General features: G+C 42.0%; 1 protein-coding gene across 1 annotated transcript in view; it reads right to left on the reverse strand.

Annotated features, from left to right (window-relative positions):
• The window catches only part of LOC124804971 (WAS/WASL-interacting protein family member 1-like), a 69,125-nt gene that overhangs the window by 40,198 nt on the left and 1,270 nt on the right, over positions 1-27,657 (reverse strand). The window contains exons 2-3 of the mRNA XM_047265361.1: positions 26,738-27,386; positions 18,597-18,670 (exon numbers count right to left, since the gene is read on the reverse strand). Of these exons, the coding sequence (XP_047121317.1) occupies positions 18,597-18,670; positions 26,738-27,386 (723 nt within the window). The remainder of the gene's footprint in view (positions 1-18,596; positions 18,671-26,737; positions 27,387-27,657) is intronic.

A 27,657-nucleotide genomic window follows, 5' to 3' on the forward strand; every position in this document is an offset into this window, starting at 1 on the left:
AATAAAACCGAATAGATTATATATGAAATCCGTGCACAGTTTCGCTGGCTTGAGGCTTACCAAGCCCCAGACTAACCGGATTGCTATGCACGCTACTAAATAGAACTTCTGTGTATAGGATAATATTAGCAGAAAATTCTCAGATGTTAGTTAATTCAGTACTTGGTGCTGGCGAAACTCAAGACATAACATGATGGGCAGCAAAAGAAATCCACACTAGGAATTCAAAACCCATAATGATGTGTACAGGACTTTGAAAGTACAACTTGCTTTAGACCCAATAGAGCTAAGCTTTTTAGAATGAAGTAACTAAAAAAGTGATAATTATCTAATTTACTAAGAGAAATACCATGAAGGCTCTGATGAATCCTTAAAATATAGCGATACGACCGGCGTACCGTCACGTGTCCTCGAAGAAATCGGTGCGGATAATATCCAGGCTACAAAAATCAAACATCAGATTCGATGGACGGAAGTATCATTTGTTATGAGCTCGTGGTCTAGTGGTTAGCGTGGCCTACCGGTTACCTTTCCAGACCGGGTCGGAGTTTCTTTGTGCTCGGGTGCGGGCTGTTTGTATTGTCCTAACTAATTCATCTCATCTTCATCAGAGAGACGAGCTAGTTGCCAAAGTGACGTCAAGTAGAAAGACATCCATTATGCAGTGCGGTTCTCCTGGCCAGTCACGCCACACGATCATTAAACTGCATTACATGATGACAGAGTCTCACCTCCGTAAGCAAATCAACTACGTTCACCAATAGATGCACAACCTACGCTGAGAGGAAAGCATAAAAGGCACAAAGTTGTCCTGAAACGCAACATGATCTGATTTGTCAATGTAAAAAAGTGGAGGACAATAGCAAACAGTAATGAACAAGCATTGCATCGTTTTGCTGACGAGGGCCACTACATTTCTAACAGGAACGTTGAATTTACGTAGTCGGTAATCTGCAGGCAAGGAAGTAACGAATGATGACTTGAGGAAACACTCACCAGAACGCTGTGGTTGATATAAACGTTACGCAACATTGTCAAAAAGTTCGCGACTTCAGATTGGATTTATACAGTCGTCAATGGACACGCAACTAATGAGATGCTGAGGTTTCAAAGAAGACATCATACTTGTCAGCAAGCTTATGATGATAATATCTTTGGTGCTGCGATATGTAGCGTAGCATACACTTAGCGTATTTTTCGAACTATAATGCGCTACGGAGTATAAGATGCACCCTTATTTTTAAGCAGTTAACAGCTATCAGTGTTTTTCTTAATCATACTTTAGTTACCGTATTTTATGGACTACAGGACGCACCTATATATTTAAGCAATTTTTAAAAAAATAGCATTGCTATAATTTTAATTATTAGACTACAAATCCGGACTAAAAAACAAAATTCTTACTTTCAGACCGAACTGACCTTTAAAATCCCTCATCTGAACCTTCTTATTGTTCTTGTTCTTCTTCTTCCCATTCGTCATCATAGTTGTCCTCTTCATATAAACGATGGTCTTCACTGCCATTGAGACCGTTACTTACGCCGCACTCCTTGAAAAATTTAGCAATGACCTCTTCTCTCACTCTAGGGGCAACTGTTTTATCCACTGACACACCTGTTTGATTGTAGGTCGTTTTAAAGTTCGCTTCAGCGTGAATTCATGTTGAGTTTCATCTACTATCAATAACTTTCATTTCTATCTCACATGCCCTTTAAATGATTTATGTATCGAGACATCAATAAGTTGCAATTGTGAAGTAAATCGTCCCAGAATAACAGCAAACTTTGTATTTCCCTGTCTCAGTTTCTCTTCCACAGAAATTTTCAAATGACTACTAAACTGATCTAGCAGAAGAAGGGAACTCTTCTTCGATAAAGCACCTTTCCTGCTCTCCCACACTCTGTTAATCCATAATTTCATGGCAGCCTCATCCATCCAACCCTAGTCCTGTACCTTAAGAACAACACCTACAGGTATTTCAGAAGGGTTAGGCCCTTGTTTTGCGCTTGAAAACGATCATTGAATTAAGTTTAGTACCCTAAGCACAACATGAAATAACAACCGCGTAGTGTATTTTTTCATGTCTATTTATATTCGTAGTTGCAGCTTTAGCACCTTTCATGGCAACAGTTCTGTTACTAGGCACATCAAATGTCAAAGGAGTTTCCTCCGTATTCGCTATTTGGCTTAGTTCCATACTGGTTTTCTTTCGATGTTGAATAATAATGCGATGGAAAGATAATATTTTCTCTTCATACTCTTGTGGTTTTTTCTGAGATATTACCGTTTAGGTCCGCATGCTAAGTTCATGACGCTTGATAAACCTGTAACCCCAACCAACTCCACCCTTAAAGTCTGTTAGTTTGCACTGTAGCGCTAGCTTACGGACGTGGGTTTAAATCATTTTTGTATTAATTTCAGTGCCATTTTAAAGGTGCCCTTGAATCTATGTCAATATGTAGTCTTCTAGCTTTGGCCATTTTGCACTCAGTCCTACATATGCACATTTAGTCTTTCTCATTTAGCCCGCCAGTCGCGAATGGACTTTTTCTATTGGTGGAGGGCTGAAATGTCGCCCAGCTCAGTTCAAGTTCACTGGCATCGTAGACTGCATTGGTGCACCAATTGCTAGACAGTGTTCCGGGATTACGTTGTCGGGGTGGGAGGAAGGCAGTGTCAGCAAGCTTGTGAATCCCCGCAACTTGTGTTTGTCACGTCGGTCCACTGCTGCTGCCAGTTTAAACAAATGTTGCCAGATAGATATAAGTTTCCCGCGGCATCGAATATACGGCCGTTTTTAAGACTGGCCGTAATTTCAAATAAAATACTGGATTTTATATATTATTTTCTAGTATTGAATGCATCTGTATTTTGGCGGCAATTTTTCTAAGAAAAAAGTTGGTCTTATAGTCCGTGAAATACGGCACGACTAGTTGTTGTTCTTGTCAGCCTTTCGACTTAGTTAGTTTATGATTTCCATATTCTCTTAAAAATCACCATTCTTGTCTCCCCTGTGAATTTGGTACATTCAACTTTCGTGGTAGCTGGTTGTCGGTGCTCCTGAACGACAAAGACATATTTATTGGAGTGTGAGGTGGCGAAATGTATTTCTGGCCACACTGCATCGCTGGAACCCATATGTACTCGCAATTCGCTTTTGAACGTCGCTAATTCACAAACACCAGACCTAATGCACATGGCCGCCACCTAAAAACTTCGTATCGACACGTGATAGCGAGAAAGTCTCGTGGAGACTGGCCTGGACGACACTTCAGAGGAGGATAGATGAAGGAGGCTTTTATAGTGGACAGGCAAAGTTGATACAATCTTTGAATGAGAAGACAGCTGCAGGAATCCGGAAAGAGAGAGAGTATAAGAACTGTGTGTGTCAGATAGCCGTGATGTAGAATCTTGTAGACAAAGGTTGATGGAGAATGAGTACATTCTTCAAGAATTCTAATTACTTTGTATTAATTGGTAGCGTTGTTACACAAAATTCTTCCAGACTAGCGTATCTGATTTACTCCCGACTGGTGCTCCCCTGGACCTTGTGTAAATTCTCTCTTTGAGAACGACTGCTGTGTTCACTGGACATGAACTGTGCAGTTATATAATGACTAAGGCCTAAATGTTTCCAGGAACTTATACTATACAGCTGATATCCGTTCAATAGGGCCAAAGGTAAATTATTATCGAATTAGAGAGCTTAAAGTAATGATCGTTGGCTTCTGATATTAAACTGCAATAGAGCATCCGCTGCTACTTAAACGTTTTGTACAGGACGCGAGTCAGTTTAAGACTGAGAGTGGAGCGCAGAAGCCAGTTTTAGAACGCTTTTATGACTTTCAGCTCTTGCAGTGATCAGCTCGATGAGTTATAACTTTCACTTCAGCTCTTCAACACAACGATACAGCGTCCAAGCGAAAATGTGGCTAACGTCGAGTGAATCGGTAAGCGGCAGTACCTACACTGTCTCATCAAAAGTACTGTAATCTCGATTAGCTGACAATAATAGGAGGTGTATCCACCTTTCTCTCTTATGACGACTACAACTCCGCTTGGGTCACTGTCCGTGAGGTGTTTGACTGTCTGTGAAGCGTCTTTAAGAACCGAAACCAGAAAAGGTAGTGATGGTGCAAGCTTGGGTCTGAAGGGAAGCCGACACACTAACCCATCGCAATGGTGTTCCATTGGGTTCATGTCGGAATTCTGAGCAGCGAAGTCCATTTTAGAAATGTTATTGTTCACAACCCACTGCCTCACACGTGATGTTTAATGAAAGGGTGTATTGTCACGATGATAAACTGTGTTTATCTTCGAACAATTCCTCTACTCTCAGCAACACACAATGCTGTAAAATGTGTACACATCCTTCCACATTTAGCGTTTTCTTTCGCGCCACGAGGGCAGCCCAACACCAGCAAATTTGTGGCTCATGTGGAGCTGCTCGCCCGCTGTACCCCATCCTTCTTAACTCTGTATGCATAGTGACTGTGCTGGGTGGTCTGCTAACAGCACTTCGTAACTACATCCGCTGACCTCATGCAATTTATTACAGTCACCCTCTGCATTGCTCGACGCCTCCTCTCTGACAGTAAATTATTTCTGACTGGTCTTCATTCATCTGTGCTTCTTCCTTCGCGTTTCCATCTCACAATCATATCACCAACAAATTTCTTGCAGTGACCAATAGTCGATTTGGGCAGCTCTAAATGGACTGAACTGTCTCTGATGGATATGTTACTCAGGTGACTTCCAATGAGTCGTCCACTTTGATGTAGCTATGCTGTCTTGTCTGTTTCACTACTGACAACACAATACTACCATCAGCTTTTATACCTCTCGTGACTTGCAGTGGTCAATTCTGCAATATGCAGTGAAATCCCTATACCTTTAGTCAAGTAGTGTACATGGAGGAAATGGTATATCAGAGATTGATCATATAGAGCAAATCCCTTTCCACAGATATCTGATTAAAAAATGTGATATCATATAGAGATTGACTATCTGTTTTAGAACCGATGGCCACCTTCAGATAGCTACAACATCTGCACAGATGCAGATGCGTGTAAACCTGCTGATAGCATTATTCAGTGCAATATATGATCTTAGAGAAGCAGAACTGGGCCATCTGAAAATGACCATAGCTTAGAAACAATAAATAATAGCCGCACAAATTAAATGTGAGTGTGACTTAATATAATTTCTACATGGGAACTGACATCTAATTTTACTGTGACACACTTTCGCAAATATCAGCGAGTGGTGGTCTCAGTTTCTGGTTCTGGTAATTTATAGGTCGGTGAGTATGCTAGTACTTAAAATTCTTACTATTTGGGTTATGTATTACATACTCTGTGTACTGACTTTAATCTGTAGATTAACCATCAACCCAACAGGTAAACTTGTTATTGTTACATATCTCTAGCACTATAGAAAGCCAGAAAAACCTACAGACACCTGTTCAAAAGCATCCAATGTAAAATTATCTGTTACGTGCTTAATTATTATTTTATGAAAGGATTAATTCTTTGAGTCAAGAGAGCAAACTCTGCTCATAACTGAATGAATGGGGGCGAAAGGAAATGAAACAAGTGAAGCTGAAAGGTGTAATGCTCCATCTACAGGTAAGTTTTCATGGCCAAACTGTAGCTCTGAATTGATAAGGATGGGGAAGGGAGACAATTTTCGAATGTACTATCACAGAATTCTAATCAACTGATTTAAGGAAATAACAGAATAGCTAAATATACGATATCAGATGTAGATTTGAACCTTACTCATTCAGAATACCAGTCCAATGTCTTTAATAATGTAACACCTCATTCAGAATGACTTTAGATGGTCTATGAAACACAAAACTGTGTAAATATAATATGATTTCAACAGCTGAAATTCTTACAATTCTTTTTGACAGGGCAGACAGAAGGACAATAGCATAAAAATATGTAGGAGTTATCTTGAAACAGTTGAGAAGTGGATAGATTTCTTAAAACTCAGGGTAAAACTAGAGATGTACTTGAAAGCTGCATTGGTGTAAAATATGATCGTCTACAATTGATAAAAATCTTTCCCATTATTGGAAACTGAAATGACTACTTCCAAGTTGAGCCATATAACACAATCATAGCCACCTTAGCTTCACTGACAGCTTAGAGAAGAAAAATAGTATTTACTCAACATATATTTGAAGTATTTGATAATATGGTAGGCTGAAAGGTCCTGGAGTTATTGTAGAGTATGGCATCATCTCTAACAGTATTAAAAGTTTCTAATTTAAGCCCTTCCAATGTGCACACAAATGAGATGGTCATAAATTAAGAGACAGAAAACAAACTTCATTATCCATATTTGATGTTTCTATGGTTTCTTTCAGTGACTTTAAACTAACTCTGGAAAAGTTCATACAAAGTGATACAAGCATCATTCTTTCTGCTAGTCACAAACCGGAAAAGTTCATACACTGAAGTGATACTAGCATCATTCCTTCTGTTTGTTAGAAAAACCAGTAATCAACCACAGAAGCTGTTTTTCAAGTGAAGCTGTACATTCCTGTTATTAATGCTTATGTTTTGTGCCCTTGCATACTGTTCACCAAATACAAGATTTCCAATCACACTAGGCTGGAGGTGGCATTGTATGTCAGAGAGATACTGATGAGTGAAACAGATGTCTTGTATTGATGATGGTGTGATCAGTATATGGAATGAAGCCACTAGTTTACAGCCTGTTTTCTGAATAATGCAGTAATTTGAAGAATGATTGTTTGTAGAAGCCGAGAAAAATTTCTAATAAGATAATCATTTTAATAAATATATTGGTAATAGTAAGAATTACAATGATTTCAAGTGTAAGAAACAAATGTTAGAGCAATATAATATTATTCATGTTGAAATGACTCTAAAAATAGGTAAGATATGATATACATATGAATAAATTTTTATGAAAACTGCATGCATTGGGATACATTAGTAAAGAAGAGCAAAAATGCTGAAGTATTTGAGAAGAGAAGCTAGAAAAACATTGAGCAGAACAGAATCTTTTGAAAAATCTGAGGTGTTATAAAAACGAGTAAGAGGAAACATATGCTTAGAAGATAAAAAACACAAAAAATACATAATTTGGGTGAAAAATTATTGTATGTAAATTAAAAAGATTTAAGTAAAGAGCTGTACCTAAATACACATTCCTCCTGACTGTAAACTGATAACAAATTTGTGGTTAGTATGGATACATGGGAAAAGATAATATTCCCCCCAAAACTATTCAGAAAATGGTGAATATTACAGCAGCAAAAACTGGATTGTCGATGATAATCATGTTAGACCCAAATTAATTTTCTATTCTCAGAGTTATTACTGTAAAGCTGATGTAACATAATAAAATATTTTAATTTCATTTTAAAATTTGTTGAACTTTGAAAAATCGGAATATATATATATATATATATATATACTACATCAACCCATCAAAATTGTAAAAAGGAAAATATGTGGAATAAGTAGGAATAAAAAGCAATATGTTAAAACAGAATATGTGAACAATAAATAACAGAAAGGGTTTGAAAATGTCGTTTTTGATATAATAAACATTGGAAGAATCAAGAATAACTGCAGCACTATTGAGACCTTCAGGATAGAGGGGTTTCTGATGAGATTTGTTGAATAAGGAAAGATAATCATTAAATTTAATCTGTGGAGATACCAGCATCAAAGTTTATTATTTTTGATAGAAACTATATTAAATCACTCATGACACAGACCTCCATCAGTTAACATAGTAACACCTACAGTGAAGCGATATAGCAGAATTTAACAAAATATTTAGTGTGGTTGTTTATCAGACTTGTAACAGTGCTGGTAATTTATTGAGATTGAAAAAGTTTATGAAAGAAATTAAACTGGAATCTGCAGTTGATGTCGGTATATCCCTAATTAATACAGGAATGAATTTTGATCTTCAACCTGCAGCTGTAGAAATGGCAATAGGACATATTTATTGCTGAAGTCAATAAAAAAGAATAAGACGAAAATTATACAAAGAAACTGTACACATTAGTCTGTAGTAGACGGTATTCTCTCAAAGTGAGAAACAGTGCGTGTACTAACAGTAAGAATAGTTGTGAGACAGCATTAGATCCAAAAGTATCAAATTAAGATATGGCATTGAAACAAAAATTCTTATGTGCAAGAGAATTTTAAATAACATAAAAAAATGTAAATAAGAATCAGGAGACAAATGCTATGTCTGGTGATGCTCACAGAACAAAATTAGTAATAGAGTGATATATGTATGTTAAAATATATTTATACAAAATTAATGACACACAATAAATTGTAGCTTTGGCTGTAGAGACAGGTTTCATTCATGATGACAAGAGCATTTACATGCTGACAACACCAAAGAATAAGAAATGACAGGATGGAATTATTGAAAAAAGAAGGAAGAAAGGGAAATTAGGGTTCAAAGATATGTTGGCATTAGTGTCATTAGACATGGGAAAACACATGATGCTCAGTCAAAGAGATATTCTCCCTTATTTAGATTTTCTCCACCCAAACATGTTCTAGCACTTTTATACTATCTTCAGCAGCATTTTTTAAATGTTGTATGTGAAGATTACTGTGATATGCTAACATTTAAACCTTAGTTTTAAGATATTTATATGTATATAATTTGTAACTGGGAGATAATTACGCTTCAGATTCTTGCACTGTTTTATATGTATAGTTAATGTCAAGTGTTGTAGAACTGAGATATGATATATTGCATGGTCATGCTATTGTGAAAATTATGCCTAGAGCATTACTTTGGAAAATAAATAATTACATATTTAATGCATCATTTACATTACATTAACGAGTTATTTTGTGTTGGTAGCTTTATAACCACCACATACTTTGCAGCCTATCATCTGTAAACATTTTTATGGATTTTTTTGGAGCTCTTTTATGTGAGTACATGGTTTATCTACTTGGTTAAAAGACTACACAATGATGTAAGCACTAACCATCCACAAATACATTTCATCATTGACTGCAACAGATGAAAGACATAACTTCTTATACCTCACCATACACACAAAGAAACAGTAAACATGAGTTCACTATATATAGGAAGGAACCACACCACTACTAGCACAATAATCCACAACAAATCTGATCTCCAAATGAGACATAAATAAACCAGCTTCAGATACCCACTATACAGACTGGAGAGAACACCTATGAATAAAAATGGATATGTAGAAAAACTAAATGCAGTAAACAAATAGCACTGGAGAATGTCTATGATACAAAGACAGTAGATAAAATAAACAGCAAAATATGGAAACAGACAGAACACAGTAAAAGACATACACAACAGGCTGACACACTACACAACAAGTCAGCAAACAGTAAGCGACAAATGGCACACATTGAGACACACCAACAAAATCACACACAGAGTAGGAGAGATAAATAAGAGACAGGTACTTAATATAGCATATAGTAGTAGCAGTCCAATACAGAACAGACAAGGAAGACAAACCACCAGCATTCATGTATGTAGCTAATCTGGTGTGCATCAATTATCCTGCAACTGCTGCCAATCTCTATGTGTGGGTCGAACATGTAGAAATTTTAGTACCAGATATACAGAAGGTCTAAGAGGAATGAAATATAATAGTCCTCATTTAAAATTTTCAGAGCATGTAATGGTACATAATCTCCAACCAGTAAACATAGAACCCAATTCAAAAATTCTTAAAACTAGTAGTAGCTTGCGGTCTCCCTACCTTTCTCTCTCTCCCTTTCTCTCTCTCTCTCTCTCTCTTTCTCCCCATCACTCACACACACACACACACACACACACACACACACACACACACACACAAACACAAAACTTCCTTTTCTGGAACTTGTGTCCTATGCCTAATTTTCACCACAGCATCAACACACAATACTTCATGTCTCACTTCTGTAAGATTTGTTATTAAATACAGGGTGGTCCATTGACATTGTCAGGGCAAAATATCTCACGAAATAAGCATCAAACGAAAAAACTACAAAGAACTAAACTCGTCTAGCTTGAAGGCGGAAACCAGATGGCCCTATGGTTGGCCCGCTAGATGGCGCTGATATAGGTCAAACGAATATCAACTGCGTTTTTTAAACAGGAGTCCCCTTTTTTATTGCATATTCGTGTAGTACGTAAAGAAATATGAATGTTTTAGTTTGACCACTTTTTTCTCTTTGTGATACATGTCGCTGTTATAGTCACAAACGTATAAGTACGTGGTATCACGTAACATTCCGCCAGTGCAGACGGTATTTGCTTCGTGATACATCACCCGTGTCAAAATGTATCGCTTACGAATTGCGGAAAAGGTCGATATCGTGTTGATGTATGGCCATTATGATCAAAATACCCAACGGGCGTGCGCTATGTATGCCGCTCGGTATCCTGGACGACATCATCCAAGTGTCCGGACCGTTCGCCGTATGGTTACGTTATTTAAGGAAACAGGAAGTGTTCAGCCACATGTGAAAAGTTAACCACGACCTGCAACAAATGATGATGCCCAACTAGGTGTTTTAGCTACTGTCGCGGCTAATCCGCACATTAGTAGCAGACAAATTGCGCGAGAATTGGGAATCTTGAAAACGCCGGTGTTGAGAATGCTACATCAACATCGATTGCACCCATATCACATTTCTGTGCACCAGGAATTGCATGGCGACGACTTTGAACGTCGTGTACACTTCTGTCACTGGGCATAAGAGAAATTACGGGAAGATGACAGATTTTTTGCACGCGTTCTATTTAGCGACGGAGCGTCATTCACCAACAGCTGTAACGTAAACCGGCATAATACTGGGAACGGAAAATCCATGATGGCTGAGACAAGTGTAACATCAGCGACCTTGGCGGGTTAATGTATGGTGCGGCATTATGGAAGGAGGGATAAAATGGAATTTACTGCTAAGGTCATCAGTCCTTAAGCTTCCACACTACTTAACCTAAATTATCCTAAGGACAAACACACTCAACCATGCCCGAGGGAGGACTCGAACCTCCGCCGGGACCAGCCGCACAGTCCATGAGAAGGAAGGATAATTGGCCCCCATTTTATCGACGGCAATGTAACTGGTGCAATGTATACTGATTTCCTACGTAATGTTCTATCGATGTTACTGCAAGATGTTTCACTGCATGACAGAAGGCGATGTACTTCCAAAATGATGGATGTCCGGCACATATATCGCGTGCGGTTGAAGCGGTATTGAATAGCATATTTCGTGACAGGTCGTTTGGTCGTCGAAGCACCCTACCATGGCGCGCACGTTCACCAGATCAGACATCCCCGGATTTCTTTCAGTGGGGAAAGTTGAAGGATATTTGCTATCGTGATCCACCGACAACGCCTGACAACATGCGTCAGGGCATTGTCAATGTATGTGCGAACATTACGGAAGGCGAACTACTCGTTGTTGAGAGGAATGTCGTTACACGTATTGCTAAATGCATTGAGGTTGACGGACATCATTTTGAGCATTTATTTCATTAATATGGTATTTACGGGTAATCGCGCTGTAACAGCATGCGTTCTCAGAAATGATAAGTTCACAAAGGTACATGTATCACACTGGAACAATCGAAATAAAATGTTCAAACGTACCTACGTTCTGTATTTTAATTTAAAAAACTTACCTGTTACCAACTGTTCGTATAAAAGTGTTAGCCATATGATTGTGACTATTTCAGTGCCTTCTATCACAAACTGAAAAAAGTGGTCCAACTAAAACATTCATATTTCTTTACGTACTACACGATATGTAATAAAAAAGGGGGTTCATATTTTAAAAAAACGCAGTTTATATCCGCTTGACGTATGGCAGCGCCATCTAGCGGGCCAACCATAGCGCCATCTGGTTTCCCCCTTCAAGCTAGAGAAGTTTCGTTCTTTGCTGTTTTTTCGTTTGGCGCTTATTTCGTGAGATATTTGGCCCGATCACGATCAATGGACCACCATGTACATAAGTAAAGTAATGCAAAATGTCAAGACAAATTATCTACCCTTTATATGTTTATAAAGAATTGTAAGTTGAATTTCAAATGTTACCATATCATCAATTTCATACTCAACAAGAAGAAGTGCCACTGCAGGTAATAGAAAACTGCTTATTTTTGGTTAGAGAAAAACTGAAGAAATGGGGAATTGCATAAGTTGGAATATCTCTGCAGTTATTCTCCAGTAGCATGGAAAGAAAGAAGAGCATCGACAACCCACAGATGATTAGTTCAATGTTTAGCCAATATCAGATGGGAAAAGATATAAAATAGACTGGGAAGTTGAAACAGAAGAGTCACAATATCAGAGAATGACAAAAACGTTTAATGAAAAAGACCCAAAACTCATTGGTGGTTCTAAGGGACCAATTGTGAAAAGTATTGAAAGAAAGCAGTGAAAGGTTTATATAACAGGGTCATAGACGATGATGAAAATGTTGTGCAGAGCAAAAGCTAAGCAAATTTGTGTTATATTTCTTAACCTCACACATTGTTTGCTATAAATGATCTCCGTGGTCAGCGCAGCATGCAAAAATGTGTTTTACAATGCCTGACACCACATTGCGGAGCATAATAATGCTGATGTTACTTTCCATTTATGTTTTTGTTCCGCCTGTGCGAACGGCCTGTTTTTTTAGCAGCACAACAGGAAGAAGGTTGGAGACGTTATATCAAGAGAAGGCAGGGACCAAAATCATTTAGTGATTATTCGATCACAAAAAAAATTACTTGAGAAGTTGACTGTTTCATTGGATGTGTGACAAGTGCCACCATCCTGCTTCAATTAATAATAACGTTCGTCTGTCAAAAGATGCGAAATAAACTGCGTAATAACGTGTTGGTACACAATGCTGATTACTGTAACTTCAAAGAATGTAGGGTCCACTATTCGTCGACGCGATACGGCACATTGAGCTGCAGTTTTATTATATGACAAGCTATTTTCTAGCAACACATACAGCATTTTGGTTGATCAATTTCTTGTATTTTGACGTACCAATAAGGCGAAAGCACGCCTCATCAGTGGAGAAAACAAATGAGCGTAACCATGTACAGCATGGTAGACTTTTTCTTTATCTGGTGTTTTCAATTCCTGGACATTCCCAACATAATAGGAACGAAATTTTACCCTCTGTATCGCTTTCTGAGTACTGTCATGCGATAACTGAGGTTGGACAGACGGCATTGTCAAGCTTTCTGAAGGCAGAGGCAGCACCACATCTCTCAGTTCAATCAGTTTATCATTCGTCATAAGGAACGGCCTTCCAGATCTCTTCTTGCCTCCAACCGATCCGCATACTCAAATGCGGACGGTTAATCTCGTCATTGTTGAACTGTGCTACGGTACAGCATCTCGATATTTCCCACAAAATATGCCTACAGTATGTGCATATGAATGACTAGTATAATACTAATACTAAAATGTAGACTTCCACGGCCGGAAATATCATGTCCATTATAATTATCCGGGCTGTTATGCCGTGGTCGGCTGATGAATTCTGTGTCGATTACCAACGTTTCGTCTCCGACTGCGTGAGACATCTTCAAGGGGGTCTATAGCTTGATGGAAGGTCCAACACACCCACTGGCTCGCCCGGATAATTATAATGGACATAGTATAATACTGTTCAACAATGAAAACTAGTTGGGCTCGGGAAAGCGACATGTTTACCAATCAATAAACTGCGCAGTACTACGGACGTCATTTTACCCCTGCTTGTTGCGTTGGCGTCTTCGTTTGCCGTCGGTTATACCGGTAGTGCTATCTTGCGGTGTATGATCGAAAGATTGAAAAAGAACCCATATTTACAGACACATTTCCGTTTACGTTCGTGCACAACTTTTCAATAGCACTGCAAGTGCGATCAAAAACCTCGTCATATAATTCTCTGCAATTTCGCCATTTATATTTCCTTTTGGGCACTATTGCAATTTCGCTTCAGAGGGCTGCTTATCAATAAAAGAATAACCGAATGGTGAACAATTAGGTAATTATCTCTAAGAAATGTGACCACTAAAAATGGAAAAAATTTGTTATAATAGCCAGGATTGCCAAGGAAATAAATGTTAGGTTTCTACCTGGCCTCAATAAATGATGTGAATCACAGTGGGGTATTTTTTAAGTTTACTATGAGCCACATACCAGAAACTTAAAAATTTCTGGCATAGAAAGACCTCTAGATAAAGGACCATACAAAGTTTAAGACATAGTCATATTTCTTTATTCAATGTATGAGTTTCAGAGCAGTTTGGTACACAGAGCACTAAAAAATGAAATGTAAAAAAGACAAAAAGAAGAATGAAAGTAAAATTAATGTTGATTATGTGGATATGATTAGGACAGTAATGAGAATTAGCTGTATACTTGTCCCAGGAAACAACCGAACACTCGTCTGTTTGCAGTTTATGGAAACCACAGAAAGCTCGAGTCTGGATGGCTGTGTGGGGATTTGAACTTAGTTCCTCCGTAATGTGAGTCCAGTATGCTAACTGCTGTAGCTCCTCTGTCACTATGTGCAAAAAGAATCACGGGAAATAAGCATGTGCAAAAGAAATTTCAACGGAAAGATAACGTGTCGCACAGAAATAGGAAGGATATTGTTGGTGAAATGAGTATTTTAAAATGCTTCAGTGAGGTTTGTGAATGCGATCACCTGTATCAGAGGGAATTAATGCACTTGAATCCTGAAGCAGAGAGAATACAACTATCTATTGAGGCAATACTTGTGTGCAGTTATTGTTGATAACCATAATTCCATTTTAGCATCGGCTGGAAGATTTAAGTACAGGCATTTGTACACCAAGCTGATAACCATAACGGAAAATCTAGTATGCATAGATTCAAAATGTGGGCTGATCGTTTCCATATCAGAGAAGTCTATGATTAACGAATGGAAAATCAAGAGATAAATGTGAGGATTTCGGTCTGATTATTCCAATGTTCAACATGTGTGTCGAAGAAGCAATTAAAAATAATGGAAAAATACAGAAATTCTATTTAATTTCAGGGTGGAAAGACATCAATGATATGATTCACTGATGACATTCTTATCCTCTGCGGAGATGAAAAGTATGTTAGTAAGCTAAAGAATGACAAACGTATTGAGAAGAATAGAACCAGAAATGAGATTAGTGACACATCTAATATAGAAACTGGAAACCACAATAGTTCACAAAGGAAAGTATTTCTATTACTTTAGAAGCAAAAAGTGCATGAGGGAAGAAAATGGAGGACATGCAACAGAATAACCCAGGCAAAAGAGAACCAGTCCTTATCGAAGAAAGACTACTAGTGTAAACATAAGTTTTAATTTGTGAAAACAGCTTCAGAAATCGTAGATCTGAAGCATAATGCTGTATAGAAATGTCATGGACTGTGGGAACATCGGAAAAGAAAGGAATCGCAGTGTAAGTTGTGTGGTTTTAGAGAAGGGTGCCAAAATTAAGGTTTAATAGTAAGATGATAAACACAGAATCGGCGAGGAAAGAAATATCTGGAGGCCACTTAGTAGAAGAATTGATAAAATGCTATGACACGCACTGTTAAGTCATCGGGAAGTATTTTCTATGGTACTAGAGGGACTCACAGAGAATAAGGTTTGTAGGGGAACACAGTCTTTTAATAAGCAGGGTGTAATGGGGACATGAGCAGATATTTCTATTGGTGACTGAGGGTGATCTACTGAACAACATTACATCAGTGTTTACATCATTTGTAGAGTATTATAATTGTAGCCATTACAAGTCATATGTCTTTAATATCTTGAAGTACATGTGGCAAGGGTAACCCATTAATGCTTACTTTCCCATAGTCAGCATGTCAGGTGTTGCGATGTGGATACCTGGACGCAACACGTTTAGTCTATACTGGTAGGCGTGGTGCAAATGAAGCAATAGAAATATACAGAAAACATCACGTCGTAATATCTGTGAATTGTTAGTGGAAAGACTGTTCCATAGATAAATAACTAACACACTACTCTGTATTTGTCCAATAATTGGGTATGTTTAGTGTAAGTATTGCAATGAGATGAAGAGATTGACACAGAAGATCGTGGGGGGTTGGGGGGGGGGGGGGGGCATTAAACGGGTTAGAAGACTGGGAAACACAACCCACCCACACACCCCACCCTCCAACCCTCGAAGAAAGGTATGTCTTAATGGATGTTGTAATTAGTCAAGACAGAATAGTAGGCGGGGAAAAAAAGTCGTCGAAAACACGCACACAGCTGCTCTTGTTTTTCCTGACGCTGCCATATTACTATGGATTTGGCAATATTAGTGATAGAGGGTGACCTGTCGCCACACCATATCCCTCCCCCGTACAACCCTTACAACACTGGGACGGAATTTTTGTACCCAATCTGTCTGAGCATAGTCTTATCTCAAATGAAAGTGTGTCAAACTTGTCGAAATTTTTGTGAATCGTGTAAATCAGACGGGACGAGGGTTCATCCAGGGCCAGTGTGCTTCCCTGAGTCGCGGAAGTGACGTACTAATGCGTGCGGCTACCCAGGCAGATAAATCATAAACTTATGTCGCTTAGTCTCTTGTAAGATTTGGGTCACGTTTGATGCTCTCGCAGTATAATCTTCCTGTAGGTTGAAAATTTCCTATGTAGGAATCAACACAGATTCCCCAAACAACGATCTTGCGAAACTAAACTCTCTCTGTTCGTCTACGAGGTCGTAGGAAAAAAAAGAAAAAAAAGTAGACATCTAACAAAGCAGTAGTCATCTAACAAAGAAAACACAAGAGTGTCAGTTAAGCTTTGTGATTTGTTTTTTCCGAAGGTTTCTACAGAACGCAACACACCATGCCAACTTATAAATGTGAATCTTTGGGTGTACCCCGAAGGAATGTTATTACTGTTAGGGAATGTGATCAAGCAGATAACATAGGAAGCACCACGAGGCTATTTGTGGATGATACTGTGATATACAGAAAAGCCGCAATGCTAAAAAATTGTAACAGAATGCTGGGTTCTCTGAAGATGATCGATGTTTGGTGCGGGGATTTCTTTATCTGACCGCATGTATCGTGACATATCGGTAATCGTGCAGTACAATTGCTTAAGCTGTGCGCAGTGATATAATGTTATCTTTTCTTGCAAGAATATTTGGAGTTTATCATTTTTGGTCACGCATTGCACCAAAGTGTTGCGGGTAATGTAACAGCGGCATGTCGGCGCTCGCAAGTCGCAGTGCTGAGTTTACATGCGATTCAAATGCCAGCTAGAGCACATATATGTCATAGCACATTATACCGTCACTTTTTTATTCCCATGGGATTATTCGTTTAATAAGTAGAGCACCACACTTCTTTTTCTGAAAGGAGGTTCGTTTTATTCAGGATTCCAGTACACCACGTTACTCCGCACTCTTGTGCCCAAAACCTAATTTTTCTGCATAATATCCGTTCAATGGGTGGGCGTTGCTTCTCGCTACTGGGAGGGCCAGCACGCCAGCACGGTGCCACTCTACTGGCCGACGTCTCGCTGCACCAGTGACCTGCCCCTCATCCACGTGCTGCCTCATGCGGACCGAACAGTCGGAAGGTGTGAGATCCGGGCTGTAGGGTGGACGAGGACAGTCCAACCAAGTTTTGTGGGCATTACCAACAGAGACATCCAGTTGCGCAGCGAGGTGTCTGTGCTCCGTCGATCACCTCGAATGAGACTATCTGCACATTCCAACACTGCAAGAGCCACAGCGGTGTGTAGGTGATGTGATCGGACGGGTTTTACGCGACCTCGTTGCGACGACGGCAGACGCCTCTCGCAACCACTGCTGTGCTTTCGTCCACTGCCAGGTCTCTGTAAACATTCTGCAAGCGCCTACTAATCCCTGCGATGCTCTCAATTTTCGACAAAACAAACTCAGTGACAGCCCTCTGCTCGGAATTCACCACCTTCCTTACAGGCGCCGATCTGAAGGCTGCATATAGCGCCGCCACCTGTCGGAGCTTCAGGAAACTGTAGAGGCTGAAGCGGGAGTGTTCCACGACCTTCCACAACAAATTCCGCATTTTTTCAACCTAAATTGGGCTAGGAAAAAAAAACGTGTTTCATTAGTTATTGAACGCCCCTTGTAGATTTATTAGTCGTCGCTGAAAAACTTGGATAATTTGAAGTTTCGGCCTGAAGAATTCATCGGAAATTGTGAAGACTGGCTATCTACAGACGTTATGTACTTCCACTATTCGTGTGCGTACACACGTGAAAATATAAAATGTTAACTTTGTCATTTGTGCAGAATATTTCCAGTAAAAGTCTTTATAATCTGTATCGTCGTCTTATTGCAATTAAAACCGTTTCACAACGATGTTTGAAATAAATCTTACTGCTCGATGCACGACCGAATAAGGTGGAACAGATGAAAAGTACTAACGTGAGATGATTTCCGCACACTGGCCGGCACTAGACAGAGCACGGGGAAACGACAATCGTAACACAGTACTCTTTACCAGACATCGCAAGATGGCTCGAGGCGTATAGCAGCAAGTGAGGTAACAGGGACACGACAAAGCGCGCCTCCGCCTACCTGTCGAGCTGCGCCGTGGCGACGGGCGACCCCCTGGAGGCGGGGTAGCGGGCTGCGGGCGCCACCGGCGGCGACTCGCCGCCCCCGAACCGGCCGCACCCCTCGCTCATCGCCGCCGCCGCCGGCGACTGCCGCGCGCTGCCCCCAGCCAGCCGCGGCGCCTCCTGCGGGACACACAGCCAGCGACTCTCACCCGGTGCGTGCCTAACGTAATTCGTATCGCTCCTACAAAGTAAAACTGGCCGTTAAAGTATCTCGTGCAGCTTAGGATGGGCAAATGATACCACCGTACGATGTTAACTCTGTTGCCTGTCTTAATATTTCCTGCAGCGCGGTCTGGGGAGCCTCGAAACGGTTCGCGCACCTCCCCTCGTCGGAGGTTCGAGTCCTCCCTCAGGCATGGGTGTTTGTGTTAGCCTTACCCGAAGTTAGTTAAATTTAGATTAAGTAGTGTGTAAGCCTAGGGACCGATGACCTCAGCAGTTTGGTCCCGTACGAACCTACCACAAATTTCCAAATATTTCCTAGGCCAGTTTCATTTTGCCCACCTTGTATTAACTACCCAGTGGATAAACGTCTAGAGAATTTCACAAAAAAATGTATTTTGAAATAAAAATTTTTTAAAAATGTTTATCAGGTTACACAATATTACAACATGGAACAATTATTTCTAAAAGTTATACAATCACAGAGTTTGTATAGTTACATATGCAGCCTGGGTAAAAATTGTAGCATCCAGACGAGACATCACAGTAATACCGTGTAACACCTTCTCAATTCGGTGACGAAGACAACCCACATTTCAAGAATGCCATGTCGAGCAAGAGCCACTCACTGATGATTACGTCTTGTAGACCAATCTAACTGTGAGGACGTCAATTATAAAGGGCAGTCAAATGTAAACGACACAGAATAAATAAAGGAACTAAACTGTTAATTATTTCAAAACTAATCGCGTAATTGTTAATACATTTATCCCACTTTGAAACAGGCCAGTTAACACGTTTATGGAAGAATATCTGCAGTTGCCTACGGAGTTATGATCATACCACTCGCACACGTCTCGGTCAGAGGCAAATCGACGGCCAATAATATCTTTCCTCAGGGACCACATGTTGGTAAGGTTATTTCGACTAAACTGTAGATGTTTCGTTGGGAAGCCCTTATACATCCTCCACAAAGTCCCGATGCTTTTCCATGCGATTTCCATATTTTTGGAGTCCTGTAAGGAAGGCATTAGTGGCTGTCGGTTTGCTTCGGAAAAATAGGTGCACGTCTGCTTAAACTCGTGGTTCCGTAGGCAAGTGCCGACATTTTTCCATGAAGGACTAACCATCTTCTCTCACACTGAGAAGATGTATTAACAGTTATGGTGATTATCTTTGGAATAATAAACAGATTACTTACTTTTTCCATTTTTATCAGTTTTATTTGAGTGTCCGCTATAGTACATTTCACTCAATTATCGAAATAGTCTCAGAAATGTTTTATAGATTCAAGACTGCATGATCTAGAGGATGAGTCGAGGTGCGATTGCTCATCAGACTGTTCGTCAAAACAAGTACGCACGTGTTCTGCCCTGTGAAAAAATGGTTCAAATGGCTGTGAGCACTATGGGACTTAACATCTGAGGACATCAGTCCCCTAGAACTTAGAACTACTTAAACCTAACTAATCTAAGGACATCACACACATCCATACCCGAGGCAGGATTCGAACCTGCAACCGTAGCAGTCGCGCGGTTCCGGACTGCAGCGCCTAGAACCGCGTGGCCACCGCGGTCGGCTCTGCCCTGTGAACACGGCAGTTATCTTGGAGTACGAATGTGTCGACGGCAATAATTACAGTCACAAAATATTGAAGTAAACATTCTAGTACGTTTACGTTAACACGAATGAAAGGCACCGGATGATGGTACGAATAACAGCGGCAAAACATCACAGAAGCACGCCTGGCCTTGAGTTACGCCCTCGATAAACGGCCGATTGACCTCATCGCTGCGCCGTCGATGCATTCGATGAGAATCACCACTTCCCGGATTACACTGGGCTCGTCCTTCCAGTTAAAGCCCAGTTTCTGTGTTGTTTGGCCCACTCAAGATATGTAGCTTTGTATGTCGTTGTCACTCATCTCCTTTTACGCGGTATCCGACTCCACACATTTATTGCATCGAATTGTTTGGCAGTGATCGTAGCGAATCATTTTTCGGTAGGCCAGCATTCACTGATAACTGTAATTCCTGTAGGATTTGAAACTGATAGTCGTTGACAAGGTTAAACACTCATCTCCATTCTCCCCCTGTCAGTTATGATGCCTTTCGGCCACTTTTTCTACGCCACTTTACGAAACTACAAGCGGTACACCACTCCATGCTGTCACGTTAGACAGTCTCAGTTGATACAGCAACAAACCGGGCAAATTCATTCATGTTCTGGTCATAGACACGTCGAAACAAAGTGACTCATTTCCGCTATTCTGATTAATCCACATCGATCAACCTTACTACACTGAAATAGTAAAGCGGAATAGATAGTCCACACCCCTTCTCTGCTATGACTAAGGTTAGAGGTGGATGGTCGTATGTCGGCCTCTACGTCATCTACAACGGTCGTAACTGACCAGTTTGGTTTTTTACGTGGGTGACTAATATTTCGTTCAGTATACTTACGTGACGGTTAGTTGCACCTTATAAAACCTCCAAAAACAGGACATCAGAACCTGATACAAGAAACCAAATTTTATCTGAAGATCCCCTTCAGTCAGTCGTTAAATAGTATAATACACCTAAGTCTGTACATATGTTCAATTTTAAAACGTATGGATACGATAATCTATGCTTGTGCAATTTACAAATTCATGACTTTAAAAATTACACGTCTCTAGTACCTTGTTTGGAAATCTGCATATTCGATTAATGTGGTCTTTGAAGAAGAAGGTCTTTGAATTCTTGATATAAGCATATACAACGGTGCAGATTTTGTGGTAGAATTACAAACATTTCCTATATGCTTAATAACGTTCAGTTCTGTTTGCTTGTCTCCATCACTCTTTGAGACTTGGTGTGATCTATCCATTCTCTATGAATTAAATTAAAACCTAATGTCGGATATTGGAGTCCTTGTCTCAACACGGAGTATTTCAACTGAGGTCTTGCTGCATCTCCTAGTCTTGTCCCAGTCAACGTCTTCCTGTTTATATTTGTAAACATTATATTTGCTGTTTGTAGCTGGAATTTTCTGCGCATCTCAAGTAGTCTTTACCATTTTTTACTCTTTCTGCCTAGACCGCATTTCTTCCATTACTGTAGCACTTCGGTCTCCCATGATAATTCGATTTTTGTCTCCATTTACATACTGAATTGAACTTTTCAATGCCATCACGTACTCCTCTGCTGGTGACGTCTGAGCATATACACTGATCAGACAAGAACGGTATGCCTACCGACCTGGTATCGACTTAAACCCGTTCAGGCGATAGCAGCGTCATCTGGCGAGGCGTCAAACACACGCACGGTGCATATGGTATCAGTGAGTAGAATAGGGAAGGCGCAGGCGTGCGACTACACTGTGTGATCAAAAGTATCCGGACGTCTGGCTGAAAATGACTTACAAGTTCGTGGCGCCCTCCATCGGTAGTGCTGGAACTCAGTATTGTGTTGGCCCTCTTGATGACAGCTTCCACTCTCGCAGCCACACGTTCAGTCAGCTACTGGAAGGTTTCTTGAGGAATGGCAGCCCTTCCTTCATAGAGTGCTGCGCTCAGGCGACGTATCGGTGTCGGTCGGCGAGGCCTGGCATGAAGTCGGCGTTCCAAACCATCCCAAAGGTGTTCTATAGGATTCAGGTCTGGACTCTGTGCAGGCGAGTCCATTACAAGGATGTTATAATCGTGTAACCACTTCGCCACAGGTCGTGCATTATGAACCGGTGCTCGGTCGTGTTGAAAGATGCAATCGCCATCCCCGAATTGCTCTACAACAGCGGGAAGCGAGACGGTGCTTAAAACATCAACGTAGGCCTGTGCTGTGATAGTGCCGCGCAAAACAACAAGGGGTGCAAGCCCCCTCAATGAAAGACCCGACCACACCATATCACCACCGATTCCGAATTTTACTGTTGGCACAACACCCACCGGTAGATGACGTTCACCGGGCATTCGCCACACCCTCACCCTGCCATCGGATCGCAAAATTGTGTACCGTGATTCGTCACTCCACAAAACGTTTTTCCACTGTTCAATCGTGCATTGTTTATGCTCCTTACACCAAGCGAGGCGTTGTTTGGAATTTACCGGCGTGATGTGTGCTTATGAGCAGCCGCTCGACCATGAAATCCAAGTTTTGTCATCTCCTGCCTAACTGTCATAGTGCTTTCAGTGGACCCTGATTCAGCTTGGAATACCTGCGGGACGGTCTGGATAGATGTCTGTCTGTTACACGTTACGACACTCTTCAACAGTCGGCTGTCTCTGCCAGTCAACAGAGGAGGTCAGCTTGAACGTTTTTGTGCTGTAAGTGTCCGTTGACGTTTCCACTTCACTATCGCATCGGAAACACTGGACCTATGGATGTTTAGGAGTGTGGAAATGTCACGTACAGACGTATGACACAAGTGACACCCAATCACCTAACCACGTTCGAAGTCCGTGAGTTCCACAGAGTGCCCCATTCTGCTCTCACAGGATGTCTAATGACTACTGAGGTCACTAATATGGATTACCTGGCATTAGGTGGCAGTACAATGCATCTAATATGAAAAACTTTTGTTTTCGTGGGTGTCCCAATACTTTTGATCGCAGTGTATCTGATTTTAACCGACGGTAGATTGTGATGGGTTAACGGTTCGGCACGAACATTTCGGAAACTGCACCGCTTGTCGTGTATTCGAGGACTGCTGTGGTGCGTGACTTCAACGCGTTGCCAGAAACCAGCTCCAGACGTCGTGGTGCTGGGCGGCCACCCCAGATGTCGTGGGCTGGTCAGGCTGGCGAAACAGGACAGGCTGCCAACTGTGGCGGAACTAACATCAGACTTTAATGCAAGTGTGTCTGCACCGAACACTCGTAACAACGGGCGTCCCCACACCGACGGGAGGGCGTCAATCCGTCGTCTTCCAAGAGAACACTTCGTTGACACTTGTACTGCGGGACGGAGACAAGCTGGCGGCGAATTCATTATACTGGAGGCAACATTCACTGGATCTTGTGCAAGGCACCATAACGGCCAAAGAGTATCACACACTTTTTGCAGACCACGTACACTCTTTCATGACATTCATGTTTTCCATCGGCAGTGGCATTTTACATGAAGATAATGCGCCATTTGAGAAGGCGAGGAGTGTGATGGAGTGGCTGGAGGAACACAGTGGCGAGTTCCAGGTGATATGCCGGCTCTCCATCTCGCCAGTCCTGCACTCGATCGAACACATCTGGGTTGTTATTGAACGTGGTGTAAAGCTCATCACCTCCCTCCCTGGAATTTACGGGAATTAGGTGACTTGTGTGTGCAGATGTGGTGCCAACTCACTCCAGAGACCTCCCAAGGCATTATTATTTCCATGTCACGACGCGTCGCCGCTGTTATCCATGCCAAAGGTAGGCATACCGGGTTTTAGATAGCTGACCATAATGTTCTGGCTGATCAGTATACATGATCTGTTGTTGGCGTTGGTTTGCTGTCGGTTCTGATCATAATAACCCCATCATTGTAATGTTCGCAGCAAGTGATATTTTTCCCCTATCTTCCTAAGCATAATTAAATCCAATTTCTCTAACACCATTTTCTGCTGTTGTTCTTACTGTACTTTCATCTGTTCATAAATCCTCATATTCTATCAATTTCACTTCACTGACTACTGCTATATCTAGACTTAGCATTTGCATTTTCGTTTTCAGATTTTCGAGCTTTCCTTCCACATTGAGACTTCCGTCATCGCCAACTCATAGAATGTCCCCAGGATGTGATTTTCACTCTGCAGCGGAGTGTGCGCTGATATGAAACTTCCTGGCAGATTAAAACTGTGTGCCCGACCGAGACTCGAACTCGGGACCTTTGCCTTTCGCGGGCAAGTGCTCTGCAAGGTTCGCAGGAGAGCTTCTGTAAAGTTTGGAAGATAGGAGACGAGATACTGGCAGAAGTAAAGCTGTGAGGACCGGGCGTGAGTCGTGTTTCGGTAGCTCAGATGGTAGAGCACTTGCCCGCGAAAGGCAAAGGTCCCGAGTTCGAGTCTCGGTCGGGCACACAGTTTTAATCTGCCAGGAAGTTTCATATCAGCGCACACTCCGCTGCAGAGTGAAAATCTCATTCTGGAAACATCCCCCAGGCTGTGGCTAAGCCATGTCTCCGCATTATCCTTTCTTTCAGGAGTGTTAGTTCTGCAAAGTTCGCAGGAGAGCTTCTGTAAAGTTTGGAAGGTAGGAGACGAGATACTGGCAGAAGTAAAGCTGTGAGGACCGGGCGTGAGTCGTGCTTCGGTAGTTCAGATGGTAGAGCACTTGCCCGCGAAAGGCAAAGTTCCCGAGTTCGAGTCTCGGTCGGGCACACAGTTTTAATCTGCCAGGGAGTTTCATAGAATGTCACTATTAGGTAGGTTTTCCACTAGCCGGCCGGAGTGGCCGAGCGGTTCTAGGCGCTATAGTCTGGAACCGCGCGACCGCTACGGTCGCAGGTTCGAATCCTGCCTCGGGCATGGATGTGTGTGATGTCCTTAGGTTAGTTAGGTTTAAGTAGTTCTAAGTTCTAAGGGACTGATGACCTAAGAAGTTAAGTTCCATAGTTCTCAGAGCCATTTGAAGCATTTTTTTCCAATATTTTTACCGTAGTGACCTCCGTCATGTCAGTGCCGTCGTGGAGAAGCCAATGGTGGACCAATTCGCATTCCTCCATAGTCAAGGACACTTTCCCACCCGAAGGACAGAATGGTTCTCTGAATCCGTATCCGGTCCTGTACGCCCTTTGACAAAACCACTGGCAGCAAGAGGTGCTCGTAGTAGCCGTGCAACAGTGCTTTCGTCACACGCAAGTAGAGGGACGCTTGTAAATGCATGGTTGTCTCTCAACATATGCCTGCGAGTAATTCGATTCACACCTTTGTTCACACTGGGCGCCTCTGCTTCCGTGCGGGGAAAGCTAGAGCCGCACGGCGACCAGCCCCGAGGAGAAGAGGTATAAGCGCACTTTAAGGGTGATTCATCACGCTCCATACAAAGCGACAGTTTGGCAGGCGTCTCTGAATACTTTCACGCAAAATTGAAGCGAAACAGGGACTCAGGACCACAGACCACAGTGAACAACATCTCTAGGTTACTACGAGCAGCATCCATTTGAACTTGCCAAGTCTTTTCAAACCACAGACTCTCTTTATAAGTTATGCCACCTATACTTCCCTCCATTGCTAAATTATTTTTTTCTTGATATCTTGGAATGTGTCCCACCAAACTATCCTTTCGTTTAGTTTGAGCCACGAAACTCCTTTCTCTCCAATTCGCTTGTTTACCTCTGTACAGCTCATTTCAGCATTATTATATATCAGCAAACGCTTCGATTCGATTCTTATGTACTAGTCTTTTTCAAGAAAGCGTTCGCCACTATCGGTTACTTACAGCCTTTATGCTCTTTACTTCCCCAGCTGTAACTTATTTTGCTGTCCAAGCAGTAAATATTCGCCTTTTACTTTTAGTATCTCAGTTCATAACGAAATTTCATCAACATTTACTTCTATTACACTCCATTATTCAAATTCTACTTTTATTGTTGTTGATATTATATTTTCGAGAAACTATCGATTCCATTCAACTTACGTTCCACGCCCTCTGATGTGTCTGAGACAACACAAATGCCATTAATAAACGGCGAAGTTTTTAATTTTTTCACTGCAATTTATTTCTTTTTCCAAGTGTCTCCTTGGTTTCCTTTCCTGTTTTCACTATATACGAAACGAATGACATGATGAGTAGGCTGTAACAACGTCTCACTTCTTTCTCATTGGTTGCCTCCACTGACGCAGCTCGACTGTTAGAAATGCAGTCCCGTTTCTGTACAAGTTGTAGATAAAAGGTATCTCTAAATCTATTTCGAATAACTGAGTGACGGTTTAGGGAGAGGAGTTGTGAGCTGGGTAGACGGGTAGGGAGGGCCGGCTGACCTCCTTGGAGACGGGCACGGCGTACAGCGGCGCCGGCACGACGGGCGAGTCGCGGTCGTAGTGCGAGAACCGGTCCAGCTCGGCGTCGCCCTGGCCGCCCCTGCCGGGGTACCGGTCCAGCTCGACGTCGCTGGCTCCGCCCCTGCCGGGGTACCGATCCAGCTCGGCGTCGCTGGCTCCGCCCCTGCCGGGGTACCGATCCAGCTCGGCGTCGCCCTGGCCGCCCCTGCCGGGGTACCGATCCAGCTCGGCGTCGCTGGCTCCGCCCCTGCCGGGGTACCGATCCAGCTCGGCGTCGCCCTGGCCGCCCCTGCCGGGGTACCGATCCAGCTCGACGTCGCTGGCTCCGCCCCTGCCGGGGTACCGATCCAGCTCGGCGTCGCTGGCTCCGCCCCTGCCGGGATAGCGATCCAGCTCGACGTCGCTGGCTCCGCCCCTGCCGGGATAGCGGTCCAGCTCGGCGTCGCTGGCGCCGCCCCTGCCGGGATAGCGGTCCAGCTCGACGTCGCTGGCTCCGCCCCTGCTCGGGTAGCGGTCGCCGGCGCGCACCACCGACGTGGAAGAGTCGCGGCCGCCGCTGCCCGCGAACCGGTCCGCCATCGTCGACTGCACCGACACCGTGGAGTCGCGGCCGGAGCCCGCGGCGAACCTGCGGCCAAAACCAGAGTCGTACAGTCTGCGACTCGTATTTATACTCTGACACACTATTTCTGATAATATGAAACTGTTTATACTATACTGAATCTAACCCCTCGGTAAATTTGCTCTATTAATGCACTGTACGATACGATCTAAATTTTGTCGGACTTGAGCTAATTTTCACGTTAAGTGTGTATTTCCTACGTGTGCATGGTCATCGAGTTTTCTGATTGACAGGTACAATGTTTTTGGATTATACTTTTATTATTTATGTACCAATA

The sequence above is a fragment of the Schistocerca piceifrons genome, chromosome 7 (genome assembly GCF_021461385.2).
Source record: "Schistocerca piceifrons isolate TAMUIC-IGC-003096 chromosome 7, iqSchPice1.1, whole genome shotgun sequence".
NCBI classification, from domain to species: Eukaryota; Metazoa; Arthropoda; class Insecta; order Orthoptera; family Acrididae; genus Schistocerca; species Schistocerca piceifrons.